Source organism: Tachyglossus aculeatus, chromosome 14 (assembly GCF_015852505.1).
Source record: "Tachyglossus aculeatus isolate mTacAcu1 chromosome 14, mTacAcu1.pri, whole genome shotgun sequence".
NCBI lineage: Eukaryota > Metazoa > Chordata > Mammalia > Monotremata > Tachyglossidae > Tachyglossus > Tachyglossus aculeatus.
The window spans coordinates 20,474,360-20,486,510 of record NC_052079.1 but is presented as its reverse complement, the minus strand read 5'-3'; the positions used below and the strand labels follow the sequence as shown (position 1 = coordinate 20,486,510).

Here is a 12,151-nt window from a genome sequence, read left to right as displayed (position 1 = left end):
GTGCGAGGAAGGGTCGCCTTGTCTCCCGGAGGCTCCTCCGCAGCGTGACTCGATTGCGCCATAGATCCAAGGACAGCACCGTAATTCCTCTGGGGACCAGACCGAGTATTTTCAGAGACAGCTTCAGTGCCCTCTGAAGCACTTTGCCACTCCGGTAAATAAAGCATCCTGTCCTAAAGGCCACCGTGCTAGATCTATTAGGTAGCCAAATCTGCCTGGCCTCGGGTGCCGCTTTGTCGATGACAAGCCCGGCCAGCTCTCTGGTGATGTGATTGCTGCTCAGCCAGTGATAGGATCACAGTTAAGGCCTTGCTCTCTTGATGTATGAATTACTACAGCCGGTAGTTTGAATGAACTTGGGAAAAATGGTGTGTAAGAAGGGACTGAAAGCCTTAATAGTAGTGTGCAATAGTAATAGTATTGTGTTGGTGTGTGTGTACACACACCCATGTATATGTATCTCTACATGCATGGACTTACACATGTGCAGGTACTTTTTGCGCCATGCTAAGCTGAAGAAAGCTTGGGTGGCGAAGAAGTATGTTAAATGTGGGTGGAAAGTGTAGGAAAAAAATGAGTATTTAGCACTGAATCATAATTGTGGCAGTTTCCTAGAAACCTCTTGCCAGAGGATTTTAGAACAGTTGATGCACCCAAAATCCAGCGTGTAAAGTTTTGAAATCTTGACTCTCTGGAAGTTTTCCTTAATATGCTTCTCAGCCAAAAGTTTTGGAAGATCTCCCTCCAGGAAACAGAATTATTCAAACAAAAATGAAAGCGGCGGGGAAGAGAGTTTTGAAGATTTGCTTCTGAAATATAAGCAGATTCAACTGGAGCTTGAGTGTATTAATAAAGATGAAAAATTGGCTCTAAGTAACAAAGAAGAAAATGCGTATGACCGTGCTAAAATCTCAATCTCCGAGGACCAAACAGCCGGCGAAAATGACAGTATTACCAAGGACCCGGTGAAAGAAGTATCTCCTGAGGAGAAAGCACCAGTTAAAACTTTTCAGGCATTTGAACTGAAACCTCTCAGGCAGAAATTGACTTTGCCAGGAGATAAAAACCGATTGAAAAAAGTTAAAGACAGAGCCAAGCAGCTGTCACTTAAATCTGAGCCTTCGGAATCCAGTCAAGGTAACCGGATTAAGTGTTCTCTTAGTAAAACTGCCAGGAATTACGTCTAGCTGAGATTTCATGTTTTAGAAACTATGATAATAGTATCTGTTCAATGCTTACTATGTTTCAAGCACTGTACTGAGCCCTGGGGTAGATTGGATTGAGTAAAGTCCCTGCCCACACGGGATTCGTAGCCCAAGGGGGAGGGGGAACAAATATTTTATAACCACTTTATAGGTGAGTAAATTGAGGCATAGAGAAGTTGACGTACCCAAGGTCATTCAGGAGTGAAGATTACAACCCAGGTCTCCTGATTTCTAGTCCTGTGCCCTTTCCAATAGGCCTTGCTCTTCTGTAAATTATATTCATGATATACTGCCTACTTTGATGTTTGGAATTTAGAAATCTTCTCTAGAGCAGCATTTATCACAGAATTTAATGTTTTCAATGAAGAGGTGCTCTTTTTAGAACGTGTACCTAGGTTTAATTTTACTTCCAAAATCATACATTGGAATGGGAAGATTTAGATAATTGAATTTAAAAGTTTTTTGTGTGTGAAAATCAGATCTATTTTGAAGGTGAGATTTCGCAATTCCCCCGAAGAGCTGGAAATCGAGGCAGCAGTATTTTAATCTTATTTTGAGGAGCATTTCGGATTGAGCCCCCATTTCGCAATTCCCCCGAAGAGCTGGAAATCAAGGCAGCAGTATTTTAATCTTATTTTCGAGGAACATTTGAGTCGAATGAAAACTATCACAAACTACTGATCGGTACATTTTAAAATGGTTTTGAAAGGGGTCGCGCTGCTTTCCTTTTTCCTTTTGAACTTGCATCCCTGACTCTTCCAGAATAGCATTTAATATGGGGACTCTAATTTAATGTGATTGATTCCCCTTAAAAACAACCAAGCAAGGGTAGATATCGCCGAGAGCCCCCAAACCTCTAATCATTTGTCTGTGCTTTTCCGGCCTGCTGCCTTGTGGGATACGAAGGGATGAATTTGAAATTTGTCAGATTAGAACATTTCAGTTCTCTTTGCAGAATGCTGCTTGGGAATGTTCTTCGAACAGCTCGCTAGTCTGAGATGTGATGTCCGTCAAGGCGCATGCCGCGCACACTGTAGCATTCCTTCACACGGATTCCATCGAGAATGCGACCCTCACGTTATGGGTGAACTGAGAGATTCGGGAAGGAATAAGGCCAGGTCATTTGATGGCGTTTAAATTCCCTTCTCACTTGTGGCTCCAGGAATCACGAATGGAAGGAATGCTGTTGTCGTTTTAGTTTGACCCGCTTTAAAATCCAGTCTGGGTCGTTGGCAACCAAGAGCAGTTATTGTGTTAAGTTGTGGGAGTGACCGGGGAAGGCAGAACAATTAAGTCATCTGGGGTCAGTTGTGGGTTTACTTCACCACAACCAGAGCCACCTCATGGTCCTAGATCCTCTGAAATGCCTGAGCCACTTGGAGAGACGGGGCAGACCGAGATTAGCGGGGGGCCAGAAATGGTAGGGTGTGAGTGCAGGTGAGCACAGCAGGTGTGACGAAATGATCGATTTGCTGTTTGATTCATTCATTGTTGTACTTATTGAGCGCTTACTGTGTGCAGTGCTAAGCTCTTGGGAAGTACAAGTTGGCAGCATATAGAGACGGTCCCTACCCAACAGCGGGCCTACAGTCTAGAAGGGGGAGACAGACAACAAAAAACAAAACATGTGGACAAGTGTCAAGTCATCGGAATAAATAGAAATAAAGTTAGATGCACATCATTAACAAAATCAATCAATCAATCAATCGTATTTATTGAGCGCTTACTATGTGCAGAGCACTGTACTAAGCGCTTGGGAAGTACAAATTGGCAACACATAGAGACAGTCCCTACCCAACAGTGGGCTCACAGTCTAAAAGGGGGGAGACAGAGAACAAAACCAAACATACCAACAAAATAAAATAAATAGGATAGAAATGTACAAGCAAAATAAATAAATAAATAAATAAATAAATAGGGTAATAAATATGTACAACCATATATACATATATACAGGTGCTGTGGGGAAGGGAAGGAGGTAAGATGGGGGGATGGAGAGGGGAACGAGGGGGAGAGGAAGGAAGGGGCTCAGTCTGGGAAGGCCTCCTGGAGGAGGTGAGCTCTCAGCATAGAATCGTAAATATGTTCAAGTAAAATAGAGTAATAAATCTGTACAAACATATACGGGTGCTGTGGGGAGGGGAAGGAGGTAGGTATTTGTTTTTCCTAGCAAGTTTCTAGCATTCCAAATGCTTCCACTCCTTCCTCACCCCCGTGGCGTGTTGTAATGCACGTCACGAGATTGCTTGAGAAATCTCAAAGAAATCAATCGTGAATTTGTCTGGGCCCCTTGCTAAATGAACAGGTGGTCACATCACCAGTATAGTAGTGGGAATGACCTACCTGGAGTATTTTGTGAATATCGAATTCACTTACATCTTGAAAGGAACAACACGCAGTTCTTCTACACGATGCGGGGGTTGCGATCTTGATGATTCCCGAGTGAGGAAAACCCGCGGGCCGTGACCTCTGTCGGCCACGCGACGGGCACAGCACGTTCTTCTCACGTCGCGTTACGTTTTGTTCAGCTAGACGCGTGCAGTTAGAAGGCGGCTCCGTAATTCCCAAGCAGCATTCTGGTTTCACGAAAGAAAGCATTAGAGGAGAATTAAGTGTACATATTCATCTTCATTTGTTCCCCTCTTTATGTGGTCATAAATCATAAAAGCATGTCTTCTGAGTGTCTCATGTAACCGTAGAAAAGTGGCAGGTATGTAAATCAAAGCAAAATTGCCCTTTTTTGCTTCTCTCCAGGGTTTTTCATCCTTCCTAAGGAAGGGCTTTGCCCTTTGTTCCTAATGAGCCTAATGAGCTCAGTGCCTTAAGCCATTCCCTAAAAGTAAATCAGATAACCTTTCACAGACCGGCTAAGGCTATTATTGAGTGTCGGTTGCCAGTATTGGTATTGAACTGTGGAAGTATATATCTAATGGCCCCTTAGTGTTCGGTAAGAATTAATATTATTCCCTGAGACTAGGCAGCACGGCTTAGTGGCTTGGGAGTCAGAGGTCTTGGATTCTAATCCCGGCTCGCCACTTACCAGCCGTGTGAATTTGGGCAAGTCAGTTAGCTTCTCTGTGCCTCAGTTCCCTCCTCTGTAAAATGGGGATTAAGACTGAGCCCCACTTGGGACAACCTCATTACCTTGTTATCTACCACAGCGCACAGAACAGTGCCTCGCACATAGTAAGCGCTTTACAGATGCCATCATTATTACCAGGGTTATATCCTTTTTTACTCCCCAGGCCTAGCATCTGGTGGTTTTGATTTTGGTTTCCTCCTTGAACGTTATTTTTACTGTTAACTGTGTGGGATTCTTAAAACATTAAAAAAGATTGTTTTATTTTGAAGGTTTAGAAGACAAAGAGCCAAGTTTAACCCGGAAGATTAGCACTTCAGATATTCTATCAGAAAAGGTAAAGACTATTCATTCATTCATTCATTCAATCGTATTTATTGAGCGCTTACTGTGTGCAGAGCACTGTACTAAGCGCTTGGGAAGTACAAGTCGGCAGCATATAGAGGCGGCCCCTACCCAACAACGGGCTCACAGTCTAGAAGGGGGGACACAGACAACAAAACAAAACAGCTTTGTAAATTTTGTGATAGTTTTGTGACAGTTTTGTAATAGTTTTGTGACAGTTTTGTGATAGTTTTGTAAGGTTGAAATATCTTAATGAAAAGCAGCTTTGGCCTCTTTTTAAAGTGTTTTTCTCTTCAGTTTTCTGAAAGGTGAATCTTATCAGTGCCTATCTTTCCTTCCTGCCTCAGAATTATCTGATTGGTAATTTAGCTCTCTGTCCTTGAAATGAGGCTTTTTCTAAAGTATTTTGCTGGGTTTGGGACTAGTAAATAGAATGTACTATTTGCTTTTCCTTCAGGCACGAAGGTGAATAATAGCCTCTTATTCAAAGCAGTAGCAACTCTCGGTGGTTTTCTGGTAAAATAGATTTTGGAGAAACTTAGTAAATTAAGAAGTAAGCCAAAGTAATGACATGTCATTTGTATCGCACAATTCAATTTCCATTTCTGCTTTTGCCTTAAATTGTTTCTTTTTACAAATGGTGAGTGCATTACTTTTCTTAATAGTGCAACTTTTTCCATATTCCTTTATCTTTAGGCTAATTCTTGGTTTTCTGCTAGAGCATTAAATATTCTCATAACACATTAATTTTATTTTAAATGAACGCAGATGAGGAAATCATCTTTTTATTCCAGAGACTGAAGAAATACAGTTGGTCATTGTATGGATCAAGAATTGAGTGATGCAAAAATTTGATCACAGACCAAAATGTCACTTCATTTCTGGTCTAGGTGATTAAAATGGATGAGACACAAAACAAAAGTAGTTAATAAGTGTTAGTGATAACCTAAGTTTATCAGTTTTTTTAAGGTTTTAAGAACATGCAGCAGTTTTAAGATTGCTTGAGGGCCCCAATTTTAAATCTTTCTTTTTAAATGCCTCTTCAGTATCTAACGATGCTCCTTTGAGGGTAAAAGGTTTTTTCTTTCCGCATCATGTTTCAGTGTTAATGAACATTTAAAAAAGGGCTTTTTTTTTATGTGTAGCATGGTTCTGCTTTAAAAGCACAGCTCCTGCTTTGAGACCATTTTTGGATGCACAGAGTAGACTTCAACTGATCTTGTGTTGCTCCTTAGTTTATCTCAGCTTTATTGCAAAAGGTTTTTTAAGTGTATTTTGAAGTACCAAGGGCAAAACAAGTTGTAAAAAAGGTTAAACATTTATAATGCCGAATTCTAAATTAAGGTCTAGCACGTTTTGTGACAAATCTACACAGATGCCCTCAGCCCTTAAAGATTAAAAGACCCTTAGTATTTAGAATGAAAAAGAAGGCTTCAGAAGTAGTCCTTTGCTTTCCCAGTAAGTCTTTGAACAGCAGATGTGAATTGCTAACCTCTTCCCTATAACATCTTTGTCATCTTTGAATTTAAGCGATTGCCTTACCACTTCCTCAGAACATAAAAATGCAATTCTGTGTTGGGGACAGGGCAACAATAGATCCTTGGAGGATCAGTGTTTGAGGGTTGTCCTCTGACAGCCATCCTTCTGGTCAGGGCGAGGGGAGCCTGCGTGCCTCAGTGGGAGTACGGGAGGCTTTTTGAACAGGACAGGCAGCGGTATCTAGCCTAGCCCACCTCTCGGAGCTGAAATGATGGCTTTCTTTTTTGACCCTGCCGCTTGCCTTGTTTTCACCTGTTCTCACCGGGCTCTGGCTCAAAGCTCTAAGCTCCGTGACCCAACCCTCAATCGGTGGTATTTATTGAGCACTTTTTGGGTGCAGAGCCCCGACCTAGTGCTCGGGAAAGTACCGTATAATAATAATTATGGTATTTGGTAAGCGCTTACTATGTGCCAGGCACTGTACTAAGCGCAGGGGTGGCCACAAGCCAGTCGGGTTGGACACAGTCCCTGTCCCACGTGGGGCTCACAGGTTCGATCCCCATTTTACAGATGAGGGAACTGAGGCACAGAGAAGCGAAGGGTCGCACCCAAGGTCACACAGCTGACAAGCGGCGGAGCCGGGATTAGAACCCATGACCTTCTGATTCCCAGGCCCCGGCTCTATCCACTGCGCCATGCTGCTTCTCACTATGCCCACAGGAGGATTAGCCTTTCATCTTCCTCACCCCCTTCTGATAGTAATTATGGTATCTGTTAAGCACATCCTAATGTGCCAGACACTGTTCTAAGCACTGGGGTGGATACAGCTTGGATACAGAAGCAGTGTGGCTCAGTGGATAGGGCGTAGGGTTGGGAGTCCGAAGGACCTGGGTTCTGGCTCTGCCACACGTCTGCTCTTCTCTGGGCCTCAGTTTACCTCATCTGCAAAATGGGGATAAGCGTGTGAGCCCTATGTGGGACAGGGACTGTGTCCACCCTTAGAACCAGCACTTAGAATAGTGTTTGGCACATAGTAGTGGCTCAGCAAGTCCCAAAATTATTATCCAAGCAAATCGGGTTGGACACAGTCCCTGTCCCACACAGGGCTCAGAGTCTTAGTCCCCATTTTATAGGTGCAGAAACTGAGGCCCAGAGAAGTGAAGTGACTTGCTTCAGGTGGCGGAGGCGGGAGTAGAACCCAGGCCCTTCTGACTCCCGGGCCTGTGCTCTGTTGAGTAGGCCATGCTGCTGGTCTGCCTGCGTAGCCTGGAAAGTTATCTGGAGAGGAGGCAGGGCGGTCTAGTGGCAAGAGCCAGCTTGGGAGTCACGTCGTGGGTTCTAGTCCCGGCTCTGCCACGTATCAGCTGTGTCAGAGAAGTCACTTCAATCAATCAATCTATCAATCGTATTTATTGAGCGCTTACTGTGTGCAGAGCACTGTACTGAGCGCTTGGGAAGTCCAAGTTGGCAACATATAGAGACAGTCCCTACCCAACAGTGGGCTCACAGTCTAGAAGAGGGACGAAGACTGGGCCTCACTTCCCTGGGCCTCAGTGACCTCCTCTGTAAAACGGGAACGAAGACTGTGAGCCCCACGTGGGACCACCTGATTATCCTGTATCTACCCCAGCGCTTCGAACAGTGCTTGGCACATAGTAAGCTCTTAACAAATATCATTATTGTCATTATTTTTATTATTAAGCCACAGCTCCCGTGCCATCCTTCTGGTGGGGACAGGGCTGCAGTGAGCACACATTCAGCTGACTGCCGCTGCCCAGAGGATCCTCCAGGCTCCCTGGGAGGACTAGGCCTCATCTACCTGGGTTGGGTGTCAGGAAACACCTTCCTTTCTGGCCCCAGAGTCTGGGAGGCAGAGAGGGCGAGTACCGAATTCTCCCGACCTTCCTTCTCCCTATCTTTTTCTCCCCCTCTCTCCCTTTTTCCTTTCCTCTTCCCTCCTTGTCTCCCCTCTCCTCCGTTTCTTCTCTGCCCTTCCCCTCCCTTGGCAGTACCCATGGTCTGCCCCTGAGCTCCAAATGACAAGTTTTCTGTCTACCTCCTAATATCACTAACATTTCTAATCAAGTACCCCAGAGATTTCTCCTTCTAAACCGTTACTGCCCATTTTCTGTACCGAGTGCAGAGTTTTTACAGGTTACGAAGAAGGGACAGTGACAAGGATGAGAAGACCTGTTTTTGGAGGGAGTGCTCAAAGCTCTCTAGCCCAGGGGATCAGGGGGTAGACCTCAAGGAAGCAACATTAGGAAGGGCGTTTGCGGGACCATTCTTTCTCTTCACCTCCCCCCACATATCCTTACATATCCTAGGTCTTGTATTTTTCCTCTAGTTCCCATTCTATTTCTTTCATGTTCCTGGAGTCCCTTGCTTTCCAGCTAGACCTATTTTTGAACCAGTATCCGCTTTTGCTAGAAGTACCATTGTTGAGTTGCGGTGGCCCAGGGGGATAAATCACTCAGGTTTCGTTGTTCTTTATTTGCATAGCAGTTCCGCCTTATATTGGATCGAGATGTTTGTGGTGTAAACAAAACATTCCAGTCACATTAGTCTATGTTTCCTAGTCAAACTTGAAAATTTTCCTTTTTGAGCTTGTGTTAATTTTTTTTATGTAAAGAAACTTGGTGAAGATGAAGAAGAGCTATCTGAATTGCAGCTTCGGCTACTGGCCCTTCAGTCTGCCAGCAAAAAATGGCAACAGAAAGAACAACAGGTGATGAAAGAAAGCAAGGAAAAGTTGACAAAGACAAAGACTTTGCAACAGAAAGTTAAAACCAGTACAAAAACACACTCAACCAAAAAAGTTAGCACTACAGGTGAGTTATATTGTGTAATACTTATTTTTCATCCAACTGTGGTGTGGTTTGTATAATATATGTGTATGGTTCGTATAGTGTGTGAGTAGATTTTTGAATTCTTTTGAAGGCCTTGACACAGAAATGTGTCCTTAGGGAAACAGTGTGAGCCAGTGGCAAGAGTGTAGGCCTGAGAATCAGAGGACCTGGGTTCTAATCCCAGCTCTGCCACTTGTGTGCTGTGTGACCTTGGGTAAGTCACTTAACTTCTCTGTCCCTCACTTTCCTCAACTGGGAAACGAGGATCAAGATTCTGAGCCCCACGTGGGACAGGTTGTAGCTATCCCAGCACTTAGAACAGTGTCTGGCACACAGTGAGCGCTTAACAAATACCTACGGTGTACTTACTCTAGGCATGTTTTTCATTTACAGCTAAGCAAGCTTTGAGAAAACAACAGACAAAGGCATGGAAGAAAATGCAGATGCAAAAAGAGCAAGAGAGGCAAAAAGAAGAGGATCAGAGGAAACACGCCGAAGAAGAAGAAAGACGAAAAAGAGAAGAGGAAATAAGAAAAATCAGAGATCTCTCAAATCAAGAGGAGCAGTACAACCGGTTCATGAAGTTAGTTGGGGGAAAGAGGAGATCGAGAAGCAAGGTGAGGCATGCAAGTGATGTACTTCAAAATTTTAAACAATCTTTGCCCAAATGCTCCCTCCATATATTTCCCGTTTCCCAGAGCTTGTCTGGGAATAGACGTAGCCTAAGGAAACCCTGGGGTTTAGTGGATTTCCTGACGCGCGGGTTATCTTCCAGCAGTCTGCTCTTAGTTATGAAAATTTGTATGAGTGATGACGTACTTAAAACGGCTCCGTCGTCATCCATTATTGACAAGAAATACTATGACGACTAGCCAGATGGTTCAAGACTCTTGGACTGCCATCAGGCTTCCTGACAGGGGTTATCAATTTTATCACTGTTGTATTTATTGAGTGCTTACTGTGCTCAGAGTGCCGTACTAAGCACTTGGGAAAGTACAACACAATAAGAACGGTGATATTCCCTGCCACAGTGACCCCGTCTTCTACAAGTGAGGATTGTAAGTTCCTCCCAAAAGACTGTAAATTCCTCGCTGTACTAAGCACTTGGGAAAGTACAACACAGTAAGAACAGTGACATTCCCTGCCACAGTGACCCCGTCTTCTACAAACGAGGATTGTAAGTTCCTCCCAAAAGACTGTAAATTCCTCGCTGTACTAAGCACTTGGGAAAGTACAACACAGTAAGAACAGTGACATTCCCTGCCACAATGACCCCGTCTTCTACAAACGAGGATTGTAAGTTCCTCCCGAAAGACTGTAAATTCCTTCAGGGCAGGGACCCCATCTTCTACTTCGATTGTTTGCTTTCAAGTACCAGTCAACGGTGCTGGATACACGTTCGTGTTGGTGAATGGCATATGAAAGCAACAGATTGCATATGCCCGCTGCCGAGCATTCCTAATTGTAGTCTTGAGTTTTCTGTGCTTTACGCCTTTGGGCCTGGACTATTTAAATACAACTGTGACGTAATATCTGTTTATGTGGACCGTCTTAAAACGAAATGGAATAAGAGCCGCTTTGAGACTGAATCATGAAAGGGAAGAAAGTTTATTCCAGTACTGCGGACTTGGTGGTAGACAGGGGATTGGGAATTGAGTGTCAGGAAAGAGCCAGGGAACGTTTTGGTGTGCGGCAGTGGAATAAGTATAAGAAGTCCAGAGAGGAGGTGAGAGGTGTCCACTAAAGGAGGAAATATGTGCTTAGCACCTAGCCCTGTGCCGTTGCGCACGTGCCACGGTTTGTGACGTCCTCAAAATAGGCCAAGGAGGACGTGCTGACCAGGGGAGCCAAACTTGAGGTCATCCCTTCTTGCATTGCCCTCCTGAACTGCAGAGCTTGCTTAGCTGGAGTTGACATCCCTGCTGTAATGGAGAAATTATGGTGTTTGAACAAACCCAAAGATAATTAAGGAGGGACAGCAGGCTAAATTTGCTGTACTTTTGGTGTCTTTAAACAATATAGTTTACTTCAGGGAATTGGCTAATTACTCAGCAGTATGGGAGGCACCCATGACGGATACTTACTCAGTTCTAGTTTTGGAAGGCTGGTTCTGGCTAGTGGACTGTTTGTATGAGTGGGAAGCAGCTTTTTCACATTGGAGCTGCCAAACTTTCTGCCTTTCATCCTCCAAGAACTCACTCAGTCCCATCCTATTCCACTCTGACAAATCACCTTCGGTAAAGTCTTTGCTCAGGGCCATCGGCACAAACCCAGATTTTTTGGAGTTTGGGAGTTTTCCGTTGGGGATTTTCTACAGAGAAGGTACCTAAGGTTTTTTTTTTCCCTCCCGCCTCTCTAAAAGAATCCCTTAATGGTTAGCTGAAAAACCTACCCAGTGGATCCCCGTTGCCTGGACATTCAGTAGGAGAGCAAACTTCTAAGCTAGAAAAAGATGTGGGGAAGGCAAGAGATTTTTCAAAAGCTGTTTCTGCCTTTATTAAAACAGCTGTTGGGCGTCTCCCATTTCCAATCTCCAGGATCGACATTTCTAGCCAATTTTACAGTCTTTCTCTCCCACTCCCCCAGGCTTGGAGCCAGAAGGCGTCAGTGCCAAATCCTTTGTAATAGGGGAAAAAAGCTCTGCCCGTCTTCATAACGTACTTACTAGGTCCCAGTAGTATTCAGTACAGTACTTACTGTATGGTATCCAAGCTTTCCTATGGGACATTCTGCTTCCAAAATCCAAATGACTCCTTCCAGTGCAGATGGATAAATAGTTAATTGTACGTTTGTAATAGGGAAAAAAGCTCTGCCCGTCTTCATAAACTACATACTTCCTAGGTCCCAGTAGTATCCAATACAGTATGTAGTATATGGTATCCAAGCTTTCCTATGGGACATTCTGCTTCCAAAATCCAAACGACTCCTTCCAGTGCAGATGGATAAATAGTTAATTGTACGTTTGTAATAGGGAAAAAAGCTCTGCCTGTCTTCATAAACAGCGTACTTACTAGGTCCCAGTAGTATCCAGTACAGTACTTAGTATATGGTATCCAAGCTTTCCTATGGGACATTCTGCTTCCAAAATCCAAGTGACTCCTTCCAATGTAGATGGATAAATAGTTACTTGTACATCACTGTTCCCGTAGCGTTCAGTTCCTGCAATAAAGTAGAATCCCCTTTTAAGTTTTTGT

At 44.0% G+C, this 12,151-nt stretch overlaps 1 protein-coding gene across 1 annotated transcript in view; it reads left to right on the top strand.

The window, feature by feature from the left end:
* Window positions 1-12,151, top strand: part of ZFC3H1 (zinc finger C3H1-type containing) — a 62,035-nt gene that overhangs the window by 12,263 nt on the left and 37,621 nt on the right. The window contains exons 3-6 of the mRNA XM_038756055.1: window positions 721-1,137; window positions 4,557-4,621; window positions 8,741-8,939; window positions 9,351-9,574. Coding sequence (XP_038611983.1) covers window positions 721-1,137; window positions 4,557-4,621; window positions 8,741-8,939; window positions 9,351-9,574 — 905 coding nt within the window. The remainder of the gene's footprint in view (window positions 1-720; window positions 1,138-4,556; window positions 4,622-8,740; window positions 8,940-9,350; window positions 9,575-12,151) is intronic.